The sequence below is a fragment of the Cibotium barometz genome, chromosome 9, assembly GCF_041138505.1.
Source record: "Cibotium barometz isolate CiBa-2024 chromosome 9, ASM4113850v1, whole genome shotgun sequence".
Taxonomy (NCBI): domain Eukaryota; kingdom Viridiplantae; phylum Streptophyta; class Polypodiopsida; order Cyatheales; family Cibotiaceae; genus Cibotium; species Cibotium barometz.
Genome location: NC_141054.1, coordinates 31,733,385 through 31,760,121, shown reverse-complemented (window position 1 = coordinate 31,760,121; position 26,737 = coordinate 31,733,385). Strand labels below are relative to the sequence as shown.

General features: G+C 44.0%; 2 protein-coding genes across 5 annotated transcripts in view; both read right to left on the bottom strand.

Annotated features, from left to right (window-relative positions):
* Positions 1-1,883, bottom strand: part of LOC147635467 (putative thimet oligopeptidase) — a 113,231-nt gene extending 111,348 nt beyond the window's left edge. For 2 of the 3 annotated variants that reach the window (XM_086802756.1, XM_086802757.1), the window contains exons 1-2: positions 1,671-1,882; positions 604-728 (exon numbers count right to left, since the gene is read on the bottom strand). In XM_086802756.1, the coding sequence (XP_086658882.1) occupies positions 604-728; positions 1,671-1,797 (252 nt within the window). In that variant the 5' untranslated portion in view covers positions 1,798-1,882. Of the gene's footprint in view, positions 1-603; positions 729-1,670 lie in introns of all 3 variants that reach the window. The other variant, XM_086802758.1, reaches the window with a different exon arrangement.
* A 19,389-nt stretch (positions 1,884-21,272) lies between these two features.
* LOC147635466 (uncharacterized) lies at positions 21,273-24,451 on the bottom strand. Of its 2 annotated transcripts, none has more exons than XM_086802749.1 (3): positions 24,326-24,451; positions 23,618-23,677; positions 21,273-23,529 (listed from the first exon to the last, which is right to left on the bottom strand). In XM_086802749.1, exons 2-3 carry the CDS (start codon positions 23,634-23,636, stop codon positions 21,446-21,448), a joined length of 2,103 nt encoding a protein of 700 aa, XP_086658875.1. In that variant the 5' UTR covers positions 23,637-23,677; positions 24,326-24,451; the 3' UTR covers positions 21,273-21,445. The 2 variants fall into 2 exon arrangements, with proteins under 2 accessions (XP_086658875.1, XP_086658876.1); XM_086802750.1 differs by lacking the exon at positions 24,326-24,451 and adding an exon at positions 23,814-23,923.
* Between the last annotated feature and the right edge of the window lie 2,286 nt (positions 24,452-26,737).

The following is a 26,737-nucleotide window of genomic DNA, read 5'->3' as shown; positions in this document are numbered from 1 at the left end:
CCCCTAGGGAGACTAAAATCCCTAGTTCCTTGTTCTAGACTTTTGTGTGATCTCATCATTACAGATTGCTATGGAACCTGTTGCAACCAATGAGCTTTCTAGTCTCAAGTCGTAGGCTTCAGAGTCATGTAGTAAGTGTCATTATGGAGGGGTGTTAAAATGTAATGCCAAATAAGCTCAAGCATAATGTGTGTTATGTAACCATGCTCAATCATCTATCATGTGTTATCATTGATATCAAGGGTCACGTCCTTTCACTAGAGGTCAAGAGTAATGTGCAAATGGGCATGCGGGAAAGTAGCCCTAAGCTCCCACCTTTTTTCTAAGGTCATCATCGCTTTAAGGATTCCTATAAAAGTGGTGAGCATATATCGTGTAATCATGAGTTGGACTTAGACTTGTACTTCAAATCCGGTACCCAAAGCTTGCTTGTTTTTATTAATTCGATACACCTTAGAGAAGTACTTTGCCTTCATCCGCTCAAACTAGGCACTAGTACAAGTCTCCTATGTGAACACTAACCTTGTAAACTTTTCTCCAGTAACATTCAAAGGAACACTGTGCAAATGAAAACAATTCATCTATCTTCGTTTGAAAGATTACCTTCTGGGGAGGAACACCTGCTACTAGGTCATGAATTCTTTGTGACCTTCCAATCAACTCCTCAGCAAGCTTTATTATTTGTGACGGTTCTAGGTTGATGACAAATTTGAAATAGGATGACTTGTCTGCACAAAAGACATACTATGTCCATCATTTTTGCAAGATAGAAAACAAGGGTTGCCTGATTACTCATGCATTGAAATAAGCAAAAGTTTGATTTTTTAAAGAAGAAAGATGGGTTTTGATTTCTTGATAAGACTCACTATTAATGAATTTTTGATTGATGGGTTTTGTAAATAAAACAGCAAAAGGTCTCCCCTTTGGACATATTGCACATGAAATAGATCCACATCTCAAGATTAGGTTTTAATACACGATGGGATGTTGATATATTTGCTAAAATGTGTGTGTTTACGTGTGTAAATATAGATATACATTTCCATTTAAATATATATATACATTTAAATGTGTAAATATAGATATACATTTACATTTATATATACGCATGCATGCACACATACACACATTCATAGCGCGCACACAGATATGTATGTACGTGCATTCGTAGATACGTATATTTTAAAAAAAATATTTATAATAAAACAATATTTACACATTTATTAAGTAAACAAAACACCACATGATGAGTTCCAAATTTAGGAATTTGGGATGCAATTACGTGTAATCTTTTCATTGAATAAAAAGAAGTGTGGGGAGTATATTTAGTTGACTTATGGTTTACTACATCAATGGACATAAAAGGTTATTGAGTATATCAAGGGTTTTGGTTTTATGAAATCAAAGAATGCAATATAGTGCATTGTTAAATACTTTTAATACAAATCTATCATCAAAACTAAGACAACCCACCTGCAGTAAAACCTACTCCTGAGTTGTGGAGCTTTGCAATGCATTACCTTAAGACTCTTTATCATGTTATAGCATCCATCACAGTTTTCTAAATGAAGAGAAACAGCACAAATGGAGATTAGGGTTTGGTAATGCGGGTGTGGAGGCAATGTGAGGAGAATGCTTTATGGGATTATTAATGCAAGGATATGTTTTACCTCCAGTGATGGCCTTGAGGATGCGCATGAGAAGTTTGCCAGCGATCATTACACCAATGGCAGCACCTGCAACTTGGACAGCCTTCTTCTGCTGCTGTTGGTGCTGCTGGGTCCTCTTCACCGCCATCTCTCTCTCTCTAACCTTAATCAAAAACTTGATTCCAATTAGCCTTTGCTTATCAATGACTACTGGGAATAAGACACGCTGATCTTAGAGAAACCCGTCACTCTTAAGGGTTTTAATGGAAAATAGTTACCCTTGACCCCGATTAACATTTTGCATTTAAGTCACGAAAACCTTTTTTTTTTCCAATTTGCAATTAAATATAACATGGAATATATGCTCATGAATTTTTCCAAAGGTTCCACCATAAAACCTAATGCCTTCGGTATTATACTATTATGGACACTTGTCCTATGTGCATGCAAACACAATTTTTTTATTTTTTTGGGGAGGAGAAGAGAGAGAGACACTTTGTGTGTGTGTGGGGGGGGGGGGGGGGGACACTTTACATTTTCTTTATAAATTTGCAATTAAATAACATAAAATTATAAACACTTTACATTTTCTTTATAAATTTGCAATTACATAACATAAAATTATAAACACTCCTATCGAGTTTTGAGTGAATAAGTATACTCAAATTTGACCCTTATTTGTTTATCATGGTTTTAATGGAATAAGACTAATCATCACCGAACCTTATCAAGTGTCAAAAAGACTAATATTAGAGGAACCTAAGCCAACCCATTCAAGCAAAAATCCTATTAAGAACCTTAAGCTTAGACCCCATCAAGGTAGTCCTATATGAACCTAAGCCAACCCGTTCAAGCAAAAATCCTATAAGAACCTTGAGACTTTACTGGGCTTCTCATAGCTAGGTTCTTGTTCAGGGTGCTAGAGGTGATAGATTTCTCCTTCCACGCTCAGTCCGGCAAGGGTGCCCTCTAGCACCTTATCTTTTGTTGTTCGTCGTCATCGAGGCCATGAGTAGTTTTCTCTCTGCCTAGGAGACTAGACTCGAGGGACTGTGTCTCCCCATCCGAGTGCAAGAGGAGCTCCTTGATTCAGACCACTTTCCAGTGCTTCTCCAGATCGAGGACCCTACGAGAGGAGAGCGGGGCCAGAGCGTCCGGATTCCAGATTGTCTCATAGAGGAGCCCGAGATTGCGATCAGAGTTGAGCAGGTCTGGCAGGAGCTGCAGTTCAAGAGAGGATCGGCAGCCAGCGATCTTGCCAGTGGCTTGCAGGAGATCAATCGGATGCTCAGACAGGCTGCCTTGGACCGTCTGGAGGCCCTCAGAGAGCAGGAGAGGAGCCTACGGAGGAGTCTAGCGTCCCTCCAGAGACTCCAGGAGAGGGATCCTACGAGCCCTTGGATCTCAGAGCAGATGGAGTCAGCTCGCACTGAGATCAGATCCATCGAGGAGAGGAGGGTGGAGTTCCGATTCCATGCTCGGGCTTCTTTTTGGACACAGGCTGGAGACAGAGTGACACAAGATTTCTTTGAGGCGACAAGGCCTCGCTTCAGACGAGAGGGTCTCAGGCATCTTCGGCAGGCTGATGGCCAGGTTGTGGTGGATCCCCCCAGGGTTCGGGCGATAGCCACAGATTTTTACAGGGATCTTCTCTCTGCTGAGCCAGCAGATGACAGGGTGAGAGAGGCTCGGGAGGTTAGGCCCCATCAAGGTCGTCCTATATGAACCTTAAGCTTAGGCTCCATCAAGGTAGCCCTATCTGAACCTTAAGCTTAGGCCCCATCAAGGTAGTCCTATATGAACCTTAAGCTTAGGCCCCATTTAGGAACTCCTATAAGAACCTTAAGATTAGGATGTACCCTCTTATCAAGGTTTTAACAGGATAATCATATAAGAACCTTAAGATTACATCATGTGCACACAACATTAAAATTGTAAACCTACCCTCATCTTAACATATTTTTTGCTAACCTTGACTATAAGTTAAAGGTTAAATAGTACAAGTAGTCTTCTCCTTCAATGAGATCATGACTTCAAGCAAGCTTTGTGTAACAATGTTTTAATAGAATAAGACTAGTCTTAGAGGAAACTTGAGAAAATTTATATATTTCTAGCCACGTTTACAATGAATAAATTATATAAGGCCTATCTCCTACTACAACTAATTTTAGGCCTTATGTCGGATACCTTGCCCAGTGAATCCATCAACCATAAAATGTCTACTCTTCCCCTACACAAGTTTTCAACCATGAGATTATATCAAGATTGTTTTATAGGAGTGGTTAGGTGGCAATCTATTATCCCCCTTACCTTGTCTCCAATCTGCCAAACTATAAAGAAGACAGATCTTAAAGGCACAACTCTAAAAACCCTTAATCCTATCTATGCAAACCTTTTTAATAGGGCAAGACCTCCACCTCCACTCATTCCTCCCCCTCTCCCCTCCCTCCCCCCCCCTCCACAATGCTCTCTTCACACCTCTCCCTCCCATATCTTCTCTTCACCCTCACCCTCACCCTCACCCTCTCCCTCTCCCCCCCCCCCAACCCTTCCCCTCGATACCTCTCTCAATCTCCCCATGCCCCCCCCCTTCCTCGCCTCTCTTGTTATTATCATCGAACCCAACGGATCCTACTTTTGTAGTATCACCCAGCTATACCATGGACCAACCCACATCTTCTAACCCGCAAGGCCATGCTGGAGGGACTCAAGATCATACTAGCATGAGCTTCACCTTCTTAGATCCTAGAGCTGCCCCACCCAAGATAATACTAGTACATTGCCTCATCTAGTGGCAAGCAACACACCACCAACTCTAGCACCCATGACTGACGTAGAATTACCTTTGAGCCACATGCCCACGGTTACCATGATAGCCAACACCATTTCACACATGGAGTCCCTATGCCTAGCATATCTAGTATTACCATTCCTAGAGGGGTCACATCTCATTCTAGTGCATCCATGAAACATCCCTTCCTTAGAGTGAGTGTGCTACCAACTCCTGCTATATGAGACCGGCTGCACCTATACCCACATGACTAAAACACCTATTGGGATGCCAGTAGAACACATACCTTATGTAGCACATCTACCCCCACTAAGGTTTACACCAATGCATCCTCGTGTAGTGCCACGCGTTGCACCTTCACCTACTCCTATCATATCTCTTGTTATGCCAGCACCAGCTCTACCCACCACAGACCCAGTTGCTTTTGCACAGGCATAGAGAGAGAGAGAGAGAGAGAGAGAGAGAGAGAGAGAGAGAGATTATGTGTAGAGGGAGAGGGAGCGAGAGTGTAGATAGAGAGTGAGAGAGGGAGAAAGAGAGAGAGGGAGGGAGGGCATGGAGAGAGAGAAGGGATAGACAAAGGTGGAGAGAGCATGAGTGTGTGTATTGAAGGAGGAAGAGAAAGAGAGGGAGAGAGATAGAGTGTGTCCATGTCTTCCTTCAATGCTTCCTTTAGATCTTCTTGGTGTGGATCTTCCTCTTGGAAAGAGATGTTCTTCTTCTTTCATGGCTGGGGCCATGAGCTTGTCCGTCAAGTCTTCTTGCTCCATGTGAGCAACATATTTAAATGTTTTGTTGACAGTTCTTTTGGGCTTTTGATTTTTATCTTGTGTCATTATACAATGCAAACCCAAATCTATGCGGGAGGTCTTACCTCTTGCCTTATTCTGGACAAGCGCAGTGTCTGATCCCATTTTTACACTGATGCAATGTGCCTATAATACATAATGCGTATAGCATTCATTCTTATGCACATTCCCAAATGCAACTCTGGTTGTGAATAATCTTGAATTTGAGTGAGATTTACAGGCATTAACTAAGGGTTAAATGCAAAATGATGATTACCATAATTTTATCAGCATATTTTTATCAGAAATTACATTAAATCAAGGGTAACCAATTTGTACGGAATGGTTGGAATATCAAACCAACTCCGAATTTCAATATGAAGTTATAGGGATCTGTATCAGATACCTAATGGTTAATTTGAACCCTCAATTGTACCAAAATACAGTGATTAGCATTGATTAATCACTGATTAGCAAATTAATCCATTATTTTGTGTGCAAAAAACAGAGTATGTGGGGAGTCCAGATCTGAGGCCTTAGACTTCAAATGAGCTCAAATCCTTTCAAGGCCTTCAATAGCAATGAGTCTAGTAGAGGATTAAGCCAATAAACACAAGATTTGACCAAATATTGAATGTTTAATCTCTGTTTTACCAAAGTCACCTGCAGATTTGATGAAGAACTTGGATCTCACTGTAGACTTGATCAAATCAATTTCTGACTTCACCAGCTTGTAGAGCATGCTTGAAAACCCTTGGAGCTATGAGGAATTAGAGCAATTTGATTGGATGAAGACAAGATCTGCAACTTTCTCAGAAAAACCTGCGTTGGAAAAAAACGTGATTTCTTCTTGATGCGCCGGCGGTTTGCGCTTGTGATTGGCTTGGCTGGAGCTCCTATGGGTTGGCTATGTATAGCTAGAAGCAATGGAGCTAATTTTATGTGTGCAAGGAGAGGGAGCTCCTCCACTGGCTGGGGGTGCAGAGACTAGTTAAAAAAAGAGGAAAAAATTATAATTTTCTACTAATCCTAATTAGGAAAGTAATTAGCAAGATAATGGGCTCACAAGTTGATGGATTCTAGGCTTGGCTCTGATACCATGTTGAAATTAGAGCAATGTGATGAGCTATGGTGGATCAAATACTAGAATCAACATCATTAACAAAGTGATTAGTAAATAATTAAGACGTGATTAGTGAGTAATTAAGATGTGATTAGTGAGTAATTAACAAATAGCTATGGTGAATCAAATACTAGAATCAACATCATTAACAAAGTGATAGTAAATAATTAAGACATGGTGAGTAATTAAGATGTGATTAGTGAGTAATTAAGACGTGATTAGTGAGTAATTAACAAATAGCTTAATGTAGGCATGGATAATCAAAAACCAGCAAATTCTCATTAGGCCAATGCCTCAATTTATAGAGTTTACATCCAAGCATCTAATCCCATTGATTTCTCATTGATTCACTCCACCTCTCTTGCTTGATTCTCTCCACCTCTTCACTTTTCCCAGAATATCTCCACACTTCCTAAATCTTCTCATGCTACCCTTTATTCTCTCCCAGTAGATTCTTCTCACCTTTTCACAGGTTCTCTCACATTTACAGATTCTCTTTTACAGCCTGGGCTTATTCTCGCACACACCCTATTCACTTGTATATTTCAACAAATTATACCAAGCTTGACATTTATTATAGTGTTCTCAGTCAACTCTCTTTCACTCCTCAACATTCTCATTGGTAGGCTGCTCTCACGGTTCTTTGATATTTATCTGGTACCTTGGACTATGGTCTCTCTTTCAGAGGAGACATTGAGCTTGTAGGATACTTTGACATTGATTGGGAGGTGATCAGGATACGAGGAATTCCACTTCTCGTTACTACCTCACGTTAGGTTCTAGCTTCATTTCTTGGAGATCCAAGAATCAGACTACAATTTCTCTTTCTTCCACTGAGGCTAAGTACCGTGCTTACTTGGATACTTACTCCGAGCTATTATGGTTGATGTAGATGCTAAGTAATCTTGATGTTCTTTTTGACTCTCCCATTCGCGTTCTTATAGACAGCCAGAGTGCCTTGGCATTGGTACGTACTTCATCTTTTCATGGCAAGACCAAGCACATTGAGGTTCATTAAGTCACTTTGTTTGTGATCTGGTCACTAACAGCCTCATTTCTCTGGAGTATTGTCCCTCTCAAGACAACTTATCTTATCTCTTCACCAAACCTTGTCAAAAGATTGAACATGAATCCTCAAGCATACATAGCTATGGTGTGCTTTACCCTAATCAATATGATTAAAGAACACTAATTTTATGGTGGGTGAGCCTAATTAACAACATAATGATAATTCTAATAACTTAATCAAGCTTGACTCAAGCACAATTAGGTTACAAGATGGAAAATTGTACTCATAGAGAGGCTTAAGAGAGGTGCTTGTATTAATTGCTTGAAAATTCTCCTTTTTATATGAGGAGGGTACACCTCTTACAAATGTGCTCATGTGGGATAATGTCCAAGTGTGATGCGGCTACATTCTCCTAGTCGTCTACTCATACCTTGCCCTCAATGGCACCACAAATTTCAACACCCCCCCCTTGGTGTCATGATGTATAGGTTACTGCAAGGTGGTTGGATTTTAATTACAAAAGATCCATCACTTTCCCTTAGTGCAACATGCTACTCAAGGTGGTCAAGTGTGGTATTACAAGATGTCATAAGCCCCCTTGGGTACATAAATTGCTACTCTCAGATAGTTAGGTGTGATAAGAAAACACAATACAAAGGACTAGGTCTACTCATCGGTGACCTTTTACAGTCATGGGCTAAGGTGTGATAAGAAAACACAATACAAAGGACTAGGTCTACTCATCGGTGACCTTTTACAGTCATGGGCTAAGGTGGTGAGGCTTGTCAATGTAGCTTTGGTTTAGAAGAGATGCTCGTTGGGGATCTTCTCTTTGCTTGATGAAACCTCCACGTGATTGGCCTCTTGGCTCTTCAGTATGTAATCTTCTTCCTTGTATCTGAGTTTATTGTAGTGTCCACATTTGGGTTTGTGTTTGAGCCTACATTTGCTTTTGAAGTGCCCTTTCCTTCCACAGTGGTAGCATTCTTTTATACCCTTGTTGGTGTAGAATTCTTGTTCCCTTGATGTACTTTCTATTCCATTCTTTAGCCACTTTGCTTCTGTAAGTAGTGATGAAATACAACCCTCAAATGTTGGTTTAGGTAAATTCTTTCAAGTGGTCACTAGTGCACCATATTCATCTTGCATGCTTTTTATAAGTATGATAAGTGCATCCTTTTCACCTATCTTTGCATTAATGCGATCTAATTGGGTCATGATAGTTTTCATTTTGCTTATGAGTTGTGCTTGTGACTCATGAAATTCCATCTTTAAGCCATAAAAATCTATTTTCAAATGAATTTCCTAATTTTTGGCCTTGGAATCACATATTAAATTTAACTCATCCCATGGTTGTTTTGTCATGGTTTTGGAATCAATGTGATAAATAAGATTAATGGCCAAGTGTAATCTAATTAATGATAGTGCATGTTCATCTTTTTCAGTCCAATCCTCAATTGGATTAGCAGGTGCATTCTCCTTAATTAATTTCCATAGCTTGTTGTGCATGAGAAGATACTTCATTTGTGTGGCCCAAGTGTGAAATCCTTCCCTAGAGAGCTTCTCAACATTCGTAATAGTGCTTGTCGCCATTGAAAAGGTCTTATCAGAGTTTAACTCTCGACATTGTCTAATTGCTGACAAGAGTGACAATTTGAATGTTATTGTAATTAGTTATGTGATCCCATGAAATTTACTTTGAAAGCTTCCCAAAACCCAACCAAATGACAAATGATGAATGTTGATGCTTGTACAAAGCTAATATATCCCAAAGATTTTAAATTTACTCTCAATTGAACCCAATTTTGACTAGTCACCACTTAATGGATGTGTTCAGTGAGAAAACAAGATATGACTAGAATTTGGAGGACTCCATTGAGCTCATGGAAAGAAATCTTGATGGGAGTTTTTTCATAGGGCTCTTAGCCTTGATGAGGTGTGAAGGATTGAGTAGAGAGAGGTAGCTCAATAACCCTAAAAATGGTGCATTAGGCAAAAAAACGGGCGACTTTGTTTTTTCTTCTCACGTCGTGATCTGTGGATGAAATGAGTTGAACTCTTGACTAGATATAGTTCATAGTATTGCTAAGGAAACAGTAAAAGGACTTAGCCCAATTCGGCGCACACAGGACAAATGGCACGAAAAACCAATCAGCACATTAATGTAAAAATTAGGTAGATGGCGACGAATTAGATTAATTGCTCTAGTGAATGTTAACTTCTAGAAGTGGTGAAGATTCCCCTTGAATGATTTGAACAATGGTTATAAGAATAGAGAGAATGGAGCACTTCAACTTTGGTCCACAAGGAGGTGTGTGGATAAGCTTGGGATTGATTATCTTAATGGGCTTGATTAACACTAAAAAACTAAAAAATGATTAGAGAGGGCTAAAGCTAAGCTAGTGGAGAAGCTCATGAGAAGAGGAGTGGCTCTAATACTATGTCAAAAGATTGAACATGAATCCTCGAGCATGCATAGCTATGGTGTGCTTAACCCTAATCATTATGATTAAAAAATACTAATCCTATGGTGGGTGTAGCCTAATTAACAACATAATGATAATCTTAATGACTTAATCAAGCTTAACTCAAGCACAATTAGGTTACAAGATGGAAACTTACTCATAGAGAGACTTGACAGCTTCTTGTATTCATTGCTTGAAAATGCCCCATTTTATATAAGGAGGGTACACCTCTTACAAATGTGCTCATGTGGGATAATGTCCAAGTGTGATTTGGTTGCATTTTCCTAGTCCTCTACTCATACCTTGCTCTCAATGGCACCACAAATTTCAACAAACCTCTTCCTTGAGATACTATTGATCAGCTCCTTACTCGTATGGGAGTTAGACCACCGTGCAAGAGCTGAGAGGAGGTGTTGGAATGATCATCTCCAACCCCATTTGGTCCCTTTTATGCCCCCTTTTATTTAGCATATTTATATGATATTTATGAATTATTTTTCCACCTTTTATCAGGCGTTTTTCCTAGTCGTGGACTTTGTCCTCAGCAGTCATGGGTTTTTATGTTGGCCAACCAACCCCTTCATGATGTATATAAGAATAGGCTTTTTGCCATATAATTCATTCATCATTTTGCTCAAGTGTTGGATCATTGTTGGTTGTTTCAAGTATCTCCTCTACTTCTACTTGCTACCTTCAATCATTCTTTCACCTTCTAGGGACTGCCTACAAAAGTCTGGCCAAGGCCATCAATTGGACGATGACTACAACCCTCCTCCCAGACTTGATGCATGGTACATAGATGGGGGCTTCGTTCAAGATCGGAGCATTTTGGACAACATCTTCACCTTCTGGGAGGTGACCGCCTTGACCAGGATGTGTTCACAAGATCTTATTGTTCTCCTTCTTGATTTCGAGAAAGCCTATGACAGAGTAGATTGGGGATTTCTAGAGGGAATGATGTGCAAGATGGGATTTTTGTAGAAGTGGGTCCATGGTGTTTTGGGACTCTACTCGGCTTCACATAGCTAGCTTCTTATTTAGGGAGCTAGATGAGACAAATTTTTGGATTCTTGCTCTCCCCTCTAGTATCTTATCTCTTCTTGTTTGTCGCCAAGGCTATGAGTAGTTTTCTCTCTACCCAGGAGACCGGGCTCCACGGAGTGTCTTCCCATCCGCGTGCATGAGGAGCTACATGATTCTGATTTTTTCGATGGTATGACAACATACCTGTCAGGGGACGAGGGCAACTTCCAGAGATTTGCAGAGGCAAGTGAGATCTTTTGTCATGCATCCAGAGCATGCATCCGTAGTGCAGACCAATTGGCACAAGTCATGTGGATTTTGGGTTGGCTCAATTGTCCACCTCGACTGGGCATCCAGTTGAGGCTTTTCAATGGGTCCTCAGGGGCACTCTAGTTTGTTTTCTTGTATGCCAGGTTGGCATTGATATCTCCCCTAAGTAGCAACTATCCCCTCTTCATCTCAGCATTTGGAAGAAGCTACTATATTGGAGTTCAGCCAATATTTCTTTAGCTAGCTCAGCTCGTTTTTGCGAACCAGGTTCTTCTCACCACCATGTGGCACATCACCTCATGTTGGGATTTCTGATGGGCTTGTATTGGTCAAGTTCAGCATGATTGATCTACAACTTTTTGTGGGTTGGCACCGCAAGACGGGAGGCTTGTTGCTCGGGGCCAAGGTGGCTTTGAGAGTGATCATTCAACCCACGACACAATAGGGACTTGGGCATCATCAACCCCTCTAGTCAAAGTCGTGCCCTTTTGGGCAAGTTGATTGTTCGAGGCCTTCTTCCACATGGTGAGCCTTGGAAGGACTTCCTATTAGCTAGGATCTGCACCTGCACCCCGATTCTAGGAGGCCCTTGGCCCTAGAGCACGAGATGGATTCTCACAGAGATGCAAGCTTGTGGCTTTAGCCTTGCATTTGAGGACATATTTGCAGTCAGCCTCTTGCGTGCTTGGGATCATCTCAAGTCGGCCCTTTAGCAGTCAGCTCCAATAGCCTTTGATCTAGAACCCCATGGTCCGTTTGCTTAGTAGTCACATGAAAGCATGATAAGGTGGTACACTTTCTATTGGTTGCTACCACACTTGAAGACAACCAATATTAGTGGATTTACTATCATCATAAGATGTATTTAGAAATTTATCTAGTGCCTTTCAAATATAATAAATGTGGAACAAGATTAAACAACCATGTTTTAATTCCCTAACTTTGCATAAAAGTGTTTAACAACTAGTTGTAAACCATTGTCCAGGACACAGGTTTTCAGTCCACCTTATCATGCTTTCACCCACATTTGCATATATCCATACATCTTTTGGCTCACTCTTGCTCACTCACGCAGTAAGTTGTCAATAACCCAATCTTCTCGCTAACTCGTGCTCGCTCCACAAACACACCCCTAAAATCCTAAACTACTAATCTTGGTCATTTGCCATCTTTTCTCATAATATTTACAATGTTTATAGTGACTTTCATGCAGAGCTTTGAGCATGTGCGCCCCACTAGGTCACACTTGGAGATTGGCTTACATTCAGACAGCTACACCTAGAGGTCTAGACGAGGGGCCTTACTAGGATCCAGGGCAAGGATAGACTTAGCCTCGACATAAACTCTTCCATGCCTCTGGAGTGGCTAGGCTCAATACTGGACCCTCGTCCCCCACAGTGGCTGGGAGTGTTCACCAGGCGTGATATACCCCTGGCAATTCATGGCATGGACGCGAGTTCTGCCTTGCTCACCTTCTCTATTGGACCTCATGGGACAGACTGGAGAGAGCAGAGACGCCCTTGGAGAATTTCAGATGCACGTTGCAGAGGGTGAGGGTGATTGGTTTCCATGCACATGAGTGGCACATCGACCCTCCACGGGCAAAGGTGTCCAAAGAGAGACTGGTGTTTGTGGATTTGGGAGGAACCTCACGTGTCTAGTGGGACCTGAGAGAGTGGACATAGCATGATCCATAGGACAGTGAAGAGACGCTTGGCACCCCCTTTTTTGCATACACTACATGGTTGGGATTTAGGATTCAGATGCGAGAGGTTGAGGGCACTCTGGCAATACATCAGCAGAACATTGGCAGTCCGAGGGCCTCTCACCGCATTTTCTCCCAAATTTCTAGAAGAGGCTATAGGATAGGTTTTGGCTACGGAAGATCACTCTATTCATGTGGCAACTGGCGCATAGGAGCTTGGCAGTTGGCACTTGGTTGGCAATTGGGGGTAGGCTAGCATTATGTCCAAGGTGTGGCCATCCTCAGGAGTCCCAGCGTCATTGTCTTTGGGATTGCTTTAAGGCTCAACAAGTTTGGTAGTGGATCCTATACATTTTCACTATGGACTAGGCACCCTCTCGCATTGTTACGTGAGGCACAATTGCTTAGGCCACTAAGGCTGTAGTCATCATGTCATATGAGGAGGGTGTGGGACTAGCACTTCAGGTCTCTCACCTTTGTATTTTTGCAGTGCTAATTCTAGATGCACCTATAGGTCACTGGAGTTGAGGTTCTAACCATAGATAGGAGATTTGCAGCAATATTACTACATGGCACATCTGGAGAGCTCAATGCCGTGAAGCCATTAGAGGCACCCTCACCTAGCTAGCAGTGGAGTCCATCCAGAGAATCTAGATCGATATCATTCATACCCTCTGTGGTTAGTGGGGGAAGCTGTAGGGTGGCTCAGACCGCATGCGGAAGCGCCGGAGGCCTTCTTGAGGATTTGGCATCATGATTCTTTTCTTATAGACAGTGAGATGGCAAGCCCACTTGGCACTATATACCACATGAGTGGTTGTTTCTCCCTCCCCCCATTGTATGTAACAGATCTAAAAGAACAACTATTGAATATAGATGAAATAGTTGATAATAGAAAATTGGTCCCAACGTTCTTAACTCCTTACCTGAGTCATATCAGAGTATTCATTCTTCTCTAAATCTTTCTATGAGAGAAGGAGGCAATCCTGTATCCTTTAAAGAGCTTCTCCATGAGGAGCAGACAAGGAAGAACAGATCCAAGGGTGACGCAAGTAGAGAAGACCAAGCTTACTTCTCCAAGGACAAAGGCAAAGTGAACTCATCACATGATGACACCAAGAAGAAGAAAGGAAAGCGTCATTATTGCCACAAGCCTTGCCACTACATTAGAGAGTGTCGGAAGAGACTTGAAACGCTTAAGGTTGATGAAGATTCTGCAAATACTGCTTCTACTACCTCCGATGACAAGAAGCAACTGCAATAACAAAAAGCAAACCTAGCCCAAGAAGACTGGGCTTTCTAACCACATTATCATTATGGGCGGAATGTTAAATATTAATAGTGATTATGTGGAAATAATTTAAGTGCTAAGTGGTTGTGTAAACTAGCACTTTATATTTTGTGTAAAACAAGCATTAAATAAAGAATTTCTAGTGTGTGCAAACAACCGCTCTAGTGTAGGTTCTTTTTTGTGTGGGAACACCCTCTTAAAAGGGGTCTTTTGTAAGTAGTGATGTATAGCAAAGTGACACCTATAAGGGACACTTGGCATCATGATTTGACATGTGGCATATAGGTCTCGAGCTCCTCACTTCAACAGTTGCCCCTTTGGAGGCCTCCACCTTGGTATGCAAGACGGTGGGTAGCTGCCCGGCACACTGACAATTCAGGGATCTGTTACAAGCTAGCCTTCTCGACATGCCTGGAAAGATCACAAACATTCATCCTCTTGGGCGTGGCTACTACCAGGTTGAGTTCAATTCGCTTGTTGCTTTGGACAAAGTCATGCAGCTGAGCCCCGTCGCACTGCGTACGGCCTAGGCCTTTTTTGCGAGGTGGTAGCACAGCTTCGACCCAGCATCTGATCCTCTGGCTGGCGTCTCAAGCTTTCTTGTGACAGTCTGCCTTCTAGGCCTCAGGAAGGAATACCTTCCTCTCCTCCCGGTGACACGTGGTGCTATCGGGAGGGTGAAGGAATCCCCCCCCCCCCCCCCAAACCCTTCGCTTCAGTTCTTGCGCAGACGGCTGGGATTCCATCCCTTCGTATCTGCATCGCCTCCCCAGACTCAGTGCCTCACATCATTTTGCTCCCTAGTCTAGGGGGGGAACCCGATTCTACAAAGAGTGGACTAGGCCAACGTTTCATCTGTCGCTAGATGGGTCACCTTGCTAGAGTCAACCCTCGCCGGCAGTCCAGGATGCCCCCCCCCCCCCCCCCCCCCCCATGTGGCCGCAATTCAGACCCTCCACAGGGGGATGGGCGGGACTCAGATCCCCATGTACCAGAGCACTAGGCCCTGGCTGAGGCCGGCGCAGGAGAGTGGCACACCACTGGCCCGAGGCAAGACTGCCAGCCGACGTCGAGCCAAGTGGCATAGGCAGGCGCGCCAAGCTGGCAGGATCTAGGAGGATACGGTTTTGTCAAAAACCCGTTTTGAGCATTTATCTCAGTAACCCCTTGAAGGTGATGGCCCCCCTGGAGGAACCTGCTCCCGCCTCCCCCCGCCCTTCTGGAGACCATTACATTGTTGGGAGCCCCCTCTAGGTTTCCAGCCAATGGAGATTGCTGACCCTTCAACACCTGCAGCGGGCCTGCCTCGCAGAACCACCCCCCTCCCCCCCCCCCCCCCCCCCACTTCCTCCCGCTCCCTTGCATTCTGCCTTGACTCTCCCCCCTCTTGCTTCCTCTGCTCTGGCTTCCACCCCCAACTTCCTCCCACTCACTCTTGGCACCCTTCGGCTGCGCCAGATCCGCAGCGGTGACAGCCGGCCAGCTCCGTCCGCCAGTTGATTCATCATTTCTCGGAGCCAGTAGAGATGACCATTGCGACCTGGGCTCTCCCTCCAGAGTTGCCAGACGCCCCCCCCAAGGTGTTGGGACAACCAGTCAACTATAGTTTTTTCCAGTGCCTCCCAATTGATGGAGCTAGCATGTTTGAGGAGACAATGGCTCTCCCATCCGCATTTGTGTCGTGTTATACCACTCCAGGGTGTCCACCCCAGAGAGTGGAGCGATGATCTTCTCCTTTCCCCCTGAGTGCAGCACAGGGGACGGACTATAGCACGAAGTCAGTATCCTTGGCTATACAAGGGCAGGCCATTGAGCTTTCACATCATATGCATGACCTGCGCATCACAAATGTGCTTACCCACCTCTAGCCTTTGGCTCAGATGGAGTTGGGCCGCTCCGGCCTCAGGGATCAAACATGGGAGATGGTGTCCTCTGGCCTGGAGGTGCTCCTTTTTGTTTTCCTACATGTTTCTGTGGTCCCCCATCCTACAGATACCTGCACTGTGACAGCTGGAGTCCGGAGTATGCAAACTCACAGTGGGTACACATGGAGGCCAGGGTACATGCCCATCTGGTGGGGCTTTGCCCCAGGACTGACAGTGATTACTCGCCATCAAAACCCACGCGCAAGACTCTTTGAGTGGAGGGCAGTTAAAATGATTCCACTTCTCACCACTCTTAGCTATGTGGATTGTCTCATGGAACATCCCGGGGTTTGGGGGCCCACAGTGCTTCCAAAGGCGTGGTGTCCTCAGAGAGGAGCTCCGTAGAGCAACAGCTGGTGGATCCATTGACATTCTCTTCTTACAGCAGCACCATCTTTCAGAGGGACGGACCCGCCGCTGCAGGAAGATCTTACAAGGCAGGAGTCACACCTTCTAGTCCCACTCTTTTGGCCCCTCTAGGACACAGGGTGGAGTATGCATTTCCGTCAATGAGCAGCTTTTACCGGTAGTGGTAGACTCAAGCACCATAATCACTGGACAGGCTCAGTGGACTACCATCAGGATAGGGGAGGACTGTGTTGGCTTCCTGAATGTCTATGCGCTGAGCACTGTAGCCGGCAGAGTCACCTTTTGGAGTACAGTCCGTCAGTCCCTGCCGTAGGCAGATTTCTGGTGTATGGGCGGGGACTTTAACATGTTGGAGTCGACCGATGATAGTAGACTCAGAGGTGGCATGGCCACTATATCAGGTGCAGAGTACTCGGCATGGGAGGAGTTGATCTCTCAGGGGCCAGGACCCTTGGCATCTTCCAGAGTTCGGATGTAGTCCTGGGAGTATGTATTTCTCCAAATCTGACAAGAGGAACACCGACTCTAACCTATCCAAACTCCATCGGTTCTATGTTGACGAGTGGGCTTGTGGGCGTGGCGGCATGATTGGTATTTTGGCTAGCACTACTTTTTCTGACCACACTTCGGTTATTCTCCCCCTGGATGACCCCTAGAGGCAGGACAGACAGATGACTACCTGGATTCTAGATAGCCTCATTCAGGACCCACAGATCTGCAGCAAGATAAGAGGGGGTTTCGCAGAGGCTGGATTTTCACTCATGAGCAACTGCAAGAGCCCTGGATGCAGGCCTTGGCGAGATTAGCAGTCTTTTATAGGAGGCAGCGTAGAGTAGATTGGTTGGCTTCCGAAAGCAAGAGAGGAGTATTCACAAGGGTCTTGCCTCTCTACAACGGCTTCAAGAGAGTGCATCAAATAGCCGCTCCTCAATGGATCTGAGCTCCGTACGGGCGGCATCCGTGCAGGTTGCAAGGCCCAGATGGATCCATTGTTACAAACCCCCCGCATGTGAGAGCCATCGCCACAAATTTCTTCAGCACTCGTCTCACTGGCACCCCCATTTCCGCACAAGTGATGGATGCACATGAGCGCGGTGGTCCCTCACTCTCTTAGGACTTTCCTCCTGACCCCCTTCACAATTGAGGAGTTGGCAAAGGCTATGACGGCACTACCGAGGGGCAGATGCCTGGGAGAGGACGGGCTTCCAGCCTCTTTATTTCTGCGACATTGGATCTCCTAGAGGGGTTACAGGAGTGGGTCCGAGGTGTATCGGGACTTTAGCTGATGCATCAGTTACAGCCATACCTGAGTCTTTCTTTTCCTCCTCCTCCACCCGCTTCCTGCACTCATTAATGTAGGGCTTCTCATAGCCAAGTGCTTATTCAAGGTGCTAGAGGTGACAGATTTCCACTTTCACACTCAATCTGGCAAGGGTGCAACTTATCTTTTCTTGTTCGTCGCTGAGGCCATGAGCAACTTTCTTTCCGCCCAAGAGACCGGACTCCAGGGATTGCGGCTCCCCGTCCGGGTGCAAAAGGAGCTTCTTGACTCCGAGTTCACCGATGACACAACAGCATACCTATCGAGGGCCGAGGGGAAACTCAAAGATTCGCCGAGGCGAGGTTTTTTGTTGTGCATCCAGAGCACATATCAACTGGCACAAGTTGTGTGGATTTTGGGTTGGCTCATCACCTGCCTTGACTTGGCGTCCAATTGAGGCTTTTCAGTGGGTCCTGAGGGGAACCCCAGTTTGTTATCTAGGATGCCAGGTTGGCATTGACGTCTTCCCTGAGCAACAGCTCACCCCACTTCTTCTGAGCATTCGAAGCTGTTATATTGGAGTTTGGCTAGGCTTTCCCTAGCTGGCCGGGTAGTGGTTTCGAACCTGGTTCTTCTTGCCACCATGTGGTACATCACCTCCTGATGGTCTTTCTCCCGAGCATGTATTGGCCAGGTTCAGCGTTTGATCCGGAACTTTCTATGGGCTCGCAATGATGGGAGACCGACCAAGGCGAATGTTCATTCAACTGCGACACAGACGGGGCCTGGGCATCATTGACCCCTCCATTTAGAGCCGTGCCCTGTTGGGCAAGTTGATTGTTTGTGGTCTTCTTCCGGGCGGTGAGCCTTGGAAGGACTTCCTCCTGGCTAGGATCTCCACCTGCACTCCGTCCCTGGGAGGCCCTTGGCCTCAAAGCAGGAGATGGATCTTCACAGAGATGTGGGCACGTGGCTTTAGCCCAGCTTTTGAGGACAGATTTGTAGCCAGTCTCTTGAGTGCTTGGGATCATCTTAGGCCGGCCCTACAGTCAACTCCAGTAGCCTCCGAGGAGTGGCTCCGACAGCCTCTGATTTGGAATCCTTTGGTCCGTCTATCTAGTGGTCACATGCTCGGGGCTCGCCCACACATATCTTGGGGAGCCTTGAGGATGGGCCCTGCTAGGTCACTTGGAGATTGGCTTGCATTCAAACAACTACCTTCTTGGGATCCGACGCAAAGACCGACTTAGCCTCGACATCAACTCTTCCATCCCTCCGGAGTGGGCTAGCCTCGATACCAGATCCTTCTCCTCCGTAGTGGCTAGGAGTGTTCACTAGGCACAGTATACCCTTGGCAATTCATGGCGCAAAAGAGTACTTTGCTCTACTCACCTTCTCTTTTGGGCTTCATGGTAGACTCGAGAGATCAGAGACCCCCTTAGAGGACCTCAAGGGATGCGCCTTGCACAAGGTGAGGGTGATTGGTTTTCAGGCACATGAGTGGCACATCGACCCTCCACCAACCAAGGTGGCCAGAGAAAGACTATGGCGGTCACGAGTCTCCAGTGGGACTCAAGAGAGTGGACATGGCAGGATCCAAAGTACAAAGAGGAGTTGCCTGGTACCCCCTTCTTTGCTTACACTGCACGGCTAGGCCGCGGGATTCAAATGTCAAAGGTGGAGGGCACTCCAATAGCAACAGCACATTGGCAGTCCCAGGGCCTCCCGTCCCATTTTCTCGTAGATTTCTGGAAGCAGCTGTAGGACAGCTTTCAGCCATGGAAGATCACTCTTTTCATGTGGCTGCTAGCACATAGGAGCTTAGCAGTTGGCACTTGGTTGGCCATTGGGGGTAGACCAGCATTATGTCAGAGGTGTGGCCATCCCCAGGAGTCTCAACGTCACTGTCTTTGTTGGGATTGCCCAAAGGCCCAGCAGCTTTGCAGAGGATCCTACGCATTTTCACTAGGGATCGGGCTCCCACCCGCATTGTTATGTGGGGCATTGTTGCTTGGGCCACTGAGGCCACGATCATCATGCCGTATGAGGAGGAAGGTGGGGGGGTAGCCCTTCAAGTCTCTCATCTTGGTATTTCCATTGTGCCAGTTCCAGCTCCACCGTCTGGTAGCTCCACTGTCTGGTAGTTGGACCCTAGGTTCTTGCCAAAGATGGGAGATTTGTAGTAGTATAGCCGCGTGGCATATATGGAGAGCTCAATGCAGCGAAGCCATCGAAGGCACCCGCACCTTGCCACCGGAGTCTATCTGGAGCATCTCGCTCGATATCATTCATACCCTCCGTGGTCAGTGTGGGGGCAGCTTCAGGGCAGCTCGGACCGCATGAGGAAGTGTCTTCCTCACGATCTGGCGATACGGTCCTTTTCTTACAGATAGTGGTGGCGAGCCCACTTGGCATTACAGACCACCTGTGTGGTTATCTACCCCCCCCCCCCATACACATTGTATGAGATAGCCTTCTCCTCCTAGAGCAGCCAGCCACACAGGAGAAGTGCATCCTCCCCTTTGTTCATCTTGATTGGTGTTTCCCCTTTGCATATGGATTTGTACTTAGCCATTTTGGTTGTTCTCTTGGTAACTAAGAGATGGATCTTTTTCCCGGGAAAAAAAAGTAACAAGAAGCATGATGCTTTTCCCTCTACTTTTTTCTTATGGATATGGAGTTCTTTGCAAAACTCCCACACATCCAACCACACCGACCTTCTCCCCGGTTATTCCCCGCTTTCCATCCAAGCGTCCCACCCATACCACCCAGACCTTGGAAAGCAAAAGAACAATGCGAAAACTGCCCCTTTTGGCTTTTTCTAAGCCTAATCCAAGTAGGTCCGGCTCTGATACCAATGCAAAGCCCCCATGCTAGTAGACCCTGCAATTAAAATTAACAAATAGAAAAAAAACACACAAAGACTCGAGCACATACCACCAGAACATACCCATCAGATGTACGCACGGAGTAGTCTCAAGGCCTTGAGTCGAGGTCTGAGGAGCTCTCTCTCAAATTGACTCATAAATTAGGCCTCATATAAACTAGGAGCCAAATATAGCACATGTCTCATAATAGCTACTTACCCCCACTTAAGATGCCTTACCATAGGCTATGGTTAACCTAACCTGAAGGTCTTAACCCTGGTTAGCCTTGGGGCGTAACACCCCCCCCTCCCCCCCCAAACCACCCACTTGTATGAGGTAGTTCTCTCCAAGAGCGGCCAGCCATGGAAGGGACTAACCTCCCAAGTGTTTTCCCTCTTTTAGAGGCTTTGAGCATGTACTTCAGCTGTTGGCTGGTTTTTCATATAACTAATAGAAGTTTTTCTTGGAAAAAAAAAACATGTTAACATGCACATAGACTCAACCTTGTGTCTCAACACCCCATTACCTTACCATGAAATACCACATTTAGGACAGATGCCCACTGCCCTAGCCTTACAAGTAGTTACTCAAAACCCACTTACCCACCCGCATACACATAAGAATTACATGTTGAGATTTAAAGTGAACCATCTTCAACCTTTGCCACCGTATGATTTCTATCCCTGCATTCAACCTTTGTTTAAAAATTTCGCCTGTATCTCAAGATGAGCCTTCATTGAAGAGCCAATCAGAAAATGACCTGTCAGATTATGTCAACAAGTGCCAACATTGAACTGGTCTCTACATACAAAATCATCCAGCAACACAACCTGGGCATTACCTAATGTCTACTGCAAAGTGGGGCTTTGCAAGCTACTAAAATCTAATACAAACGGGAGATTTTTGTACCTAATCTAGGTTAATAGCAGCAGTATCAAGGTCCACACAGTATTGCGGAAGCCCGACCACTTCATCGCCTGCAAGATAATGTGCCGGGATCTGGTGAGAAAACCTTCTGAGCTCGGCTTTAGGTATATACCGGAAACTCCCAGTCCCCTTCCTGCAAAAAATTGACCTATATCCTGTTACTCTAAAGAGGGGGGCAACTTGTACCCCGAGCTCCTCGCTGTAATGTGAAATCACCTCTACTGGCTCACAATCACATGTAGCGCCCTTCCGAGGTTTCCACATCTTATACAATGCCCATACATCACCTTTTCGCGGATAGATCTGTAATACGCTTGGTGGCTGTCCAGTTTCATAAGGCATCAAGTGAGAAAAGATGTTGACTGTCTCTCGGCTCTCTTCTTTGCCAAGTCTGTACTCACCACATGTGTAGGCAAAGCCCGCCTTGACCCACGCCCGCACATCCTTTGAGACTGACTTGGCAGGGTATAGCCAGTTCATGCGCACATGGAATGGATGCACAGAGACCACTTCCGCAATGTGGGCATAGAAACGGGGCATCCCATCATCATCATCGTAGATCGCCCAGATTTGACCAGGTGCAAAGCTTTCTTCTTGCCTCTCTTTGTCAAAGTTATACACATCACTATCCGGCACTTGACAATCCACACTGTCTTGGTCTTCTTCCCCGATTTCTGAGCCCCCAGCCATGCAGTTTTCAGAAGCTGCAGCATGATCATGCACAGTGGTGGCAGCTAGCGTGAAAGTCACAGCCAGCTTCAGCTGAATGACCTTGCCAGCACTAGCACCTGAATATCTGCCCACTTCCGTCTCCTTGTCTTGTGCAGCATTTGCTTCATCTCGTTTGATCTCCACAACTTGGAACTTGTCCTTATTGAATTCTTTAAATATATGAAGCTTCAGCTTTTCAAAGAGTTGATTCTTCATGCCCTCGGTTGTGTCCATGCCAACCTCAACATCATCATACTGGTGGTGGCTGCAATTGCCATTGTCATTTTTAACCCCAGCATCACACATGTAACCATTTTCTTTCACACCATAACTCATGAAATAATCGTCACCCTCTGGGACAGGAAACTCACTGCTGTGCTCGGAGTCAGGCTCAGGTTCTAAATGTGCAGCAGCATTCCTTTTACTCTGTTTTGACCTTCCTATGGATGTTTCTGGTGCAGACCTTTTCTGCTTTGTTGTTCGGGTTTTAGTGGACTTCAGCCTGCTGTTCCTCTTCCTTTTCTTTCCCCGGTCCTCCAATGATGAAGACAAATCATACCCAACAGAGGCCTTGTTTTCCTTCTTGGTTTTAAACTCTGGTAGCAACTCATCAAAATCTCTCAGTTTCTCCTCCTCTTCCTCATCAGCCTCATCATGTAAACCTCTATTTGTTTCCTTTGGCTGCGTTGTTGATGTGCCGTCAGCCTTGTTATTTGCTGGCTGCTTTCCACCATGAGTTGACGTGCTGGGGGCAGTTTTTTTCTCATCGCAGTGCTGCTTTTTAACATCAACGCTCTCATCCTGACATCTGCTTTGGGAAGGTTCTTCATTGTGGGGGATCTTCACAGCTATAAAAGGCCGCAAGCAGTGCAGGCACTGAACATACTGGTGCTCTAGACTCTTGGCATGCTCAGACAGGGTCTTGCACTCTGGGCAGATGGTCCAGAAGGAAGTGGCCCTTGAGGGAGGCTGACTGATACCATCTTTGGCAAAGGGCTTGGCTGAATCCTTCTCTCTTTCAAAGATTTCCCAGGCATCTTTAACAAATTTAAAAGCAGATGCTGCACCAGCATACTTGTTTTTGTCCGGATGCAGCAGCAGCAGCAGCTTCCTGTATTGTTTCCGGACGGTCTCTTCATCCGCACATCGATCCACTTGCAGAATTTGGTGCCAATTGGCTGCAGGGTGACCAGTCACCTCATGGGCACTGCTATGAACATCCACTACTGCCAGCAATTGGGGTAAACCACCCAAATCTGGGAAAAGACGCTGTGCTTTGAGGATGAATTTCTTTGCCCCGAGATAGTCTCCTGATACTATCTTGCTTTCGGCTACCTGCTGCGCTTTTATGGCATCTTCTTTGTTGCAGTCCATGATGAGAATGTCAAGAAAACCCTTTAAGGGGACAGCACATCATATGAACATGTATCAGCTGAACTTTACCTTGTTTTGTTTTGTTCATATGCTGCCTTGAAACTCCTCTCTTCTATAATGCCTTTTTGCCTGCAATTTGAAGGAAAGAAAAGGATAAATTAGTTAATTAAAACCTTGCTGCAGTAGAAATCAATCATAGACTATACATAATTTTAATTGCATGATCACAAAATATAAATAATTTTGATGTATTGCATGGTCATACTTCTCTTGAGACACACACTCATACATTCTGAAAGATTAAAACATTTTTTTTCTTGAGAGCGTAAATTCATGCGCAAGATGAAAAAAAAAAAGAGTTTAAAAATGTACTATGATTTATATATTCTGCACAGTTAGAGCATAAAAAGATTTTTAATAGAAAGAGTGGAAATTTTATGAATTGCATGGTCAGCAATGAGTAAGATAATACATTAATTTCGCATAATCACCACACACACACACACACACACACACACATACTCACAGCCACCCTGGGCATGCAAATGTACTAATGCTAGCACAACTTGCATGATTAAAACAGAAAATGGAAGAAAATCAGTGTGTGGTTTTACATGCAAAAAACCCAATTTCTCCCAGGATTAAGAATGGTTAAAGCAAGCTTAAAAAGCAAAAAATCAACTGGTACATCTGAAACAAACCCAAAAGCAGGAGGAGGGGGTGGGGGGAATTTTTCCAATAAAAAACTACTGCTTTCTGCTATGCAATCTAGGTTACCTGCTCCCCTAAGCTCTTTTTGCTTTTTGCTTTTTGTTCTCATTAGAACCTAAGATTGTCAAATGTGTGACCAAAGTGGCACGTTGCGCTCATGCGTAATCAACCTCCCATGAGCTATCATTTAAATGCGTATTAATATTAAAAAATACTCCTTTAAATCTACTAAATACATACTCTTAACACGAGTTTAGTACCTTCATAGGACATAAAAATTGGGTCGTAGGGCTCTTAACACGAGTTTAGTACCTTCATAGGACATAAAAATGTCATTTTTTAAAAGGGTTAGTAACTAGGGGTCAGAAGTAGTGAACAACCATTTGGGGGTTAACTTCCCATGGCTAAGGAAGTATGAAAAAGGTGAAGGTAGCAAAATTTTAAGCCATTTTATATGCAAATGGGTATGATTGTAGACCTTTTATCCTTAGAATTATACGTCTTGTAAGAAAATTAAGAATATATTGTGGCACATGTTAATTTCTTATGACTCATTACTAGTGTACATATCATTTTACATCACACATTTTTTATTTAAAAAAAATCCTTCAAAGCTAAAATTTATCAAGGTTTGAATTTAATATACAAGCATGAAGTATGTGTTATGCCATGTCCTAGAAAACGCATGTTTATATAGATTTTATCAATAAAATGTTGAGAAATAAGTGATAATGGTGATCGTAATTTCTTCACAAAATTGAACTTTTCATACAAACATAATAATAAATAAAATTTAGCTATCCACAATATAGCGTGTTGCCATGCCTATGCTTTGTTTATCAAAAACTCCTTTTGATATCTCTTGAAATCTTTTTTGCACAATTTGCACCTGTAGCATCTTCTAAAAACAAGGTTAAAATTGGATCTCTATTAGTGTGTGAGATTTTATGATTTTTCATATACAAAATGCACTGAAACCTAAAGGTGTGTGTGATATCTTGGTTGTTATATAGTACAAGTACCAAGATTAAGAAGACATTTTTAAAGCAAGAGTTGCATAATGTGCAAAGGAATAAGCAATGTATTATTATTTATTGAAGATTAAAGGGCTTGCAGATGCCCTCACCTCTATTGGAGTAATAGTTGATAATAATGGTTTAAAGTCTGAAATTTGAATGGGATTGAAAAAGACTATGATTAATATTAGACATCTATCCATACTCGGGGAAATTTCCCAAACTTTGAAGACATTATACCTCTTCTGATCAATGAGGAGATGAGTGTTGGGAATAAACCCTTTGGGACACCGTCATTGATAATACTGATGTTCACGTGCTATACCAACAAGAGATGTAGATGATAACCATGTACCACTTGCTGCCAACCTTGGCTCTTATTAATATTAATTTTTTTCTTGTCCTAAATTCCAAAGGAATTTTATATTTTTAATTTAAATAGTGTAAGTTTATATGTATAAAATATATTTTTGTGAGGGAGTTATTCACAAATCTCAAGGTATAACATTCTGCCTCAACTTGCCTCACAATAGACTAGAGGACTCTTCTGGTCCACTAACTATCTGTGATTTGCTACTCTACATTTGTGGCACCTATCTAGTTTTTTGCTTCAGCCTCTATAGAATCCTTCAATGGTGTATACCAACTACTCATCATCACATCAAACACAACATCCCTGTTTATTTGCATCTCATGATAGTGGGGTTATAGCATCTATAACCTGGTTAAGGGAATAACTAATAAATATACATTTTCCTACCTTGGGATTCAATTTGCTTCTCACCTCATTTAGTACATGTATAGTATATCCTCCTCAACCACAATACCTCTCATGCCTCAATCACGAGACGAGAGTAGAATAGTGGGATGTTTCTTATAAATCTAAGAAATGCACCTTGAGCCAAGAGGAAAATAATACTATGTTACTAACGTTGGTGTCTGAATCACCCACCCAATCCGAGTCACAAAAGCCACTAAGGGTCTTGCTAATGTCCTAGTCCTGAGCACCTTGGATGTATTTCAATGCATACCTGCTTTCCAATGATTCTCCTAGGGCTTCTCCTGCTCAAAACACCAATAGCAAAACTAATGTCTGGTCCTATATTACACAAGAAGATAAGACTACCAACTAATTTCCTATATAAGGTCTCATCCACAAGGTCTAAGGTGTCATCAAAGGGTAGTTTTTCATGTCAATCTCCTCCATTGGGGTGCCAACTGCCTTACATTTGGTCATGCCAAATGCCTTGTATCTCACTTGCATATTTTTGTGCTAAGAGATAAAAATGTTATCTAGCTTTTGCCATACCTCATCAATCCCTAAACAATAATGTATGAGCCCAAGATCTGTCATCTCCAACTCTACACTAAGCATCTGTTGTGTTTGCGAGATCCTTTTTCTGGTGATCCCATGTCAAGATGAGGTCTACATAGTTAACAATGACCATATACTTTTCTTGCT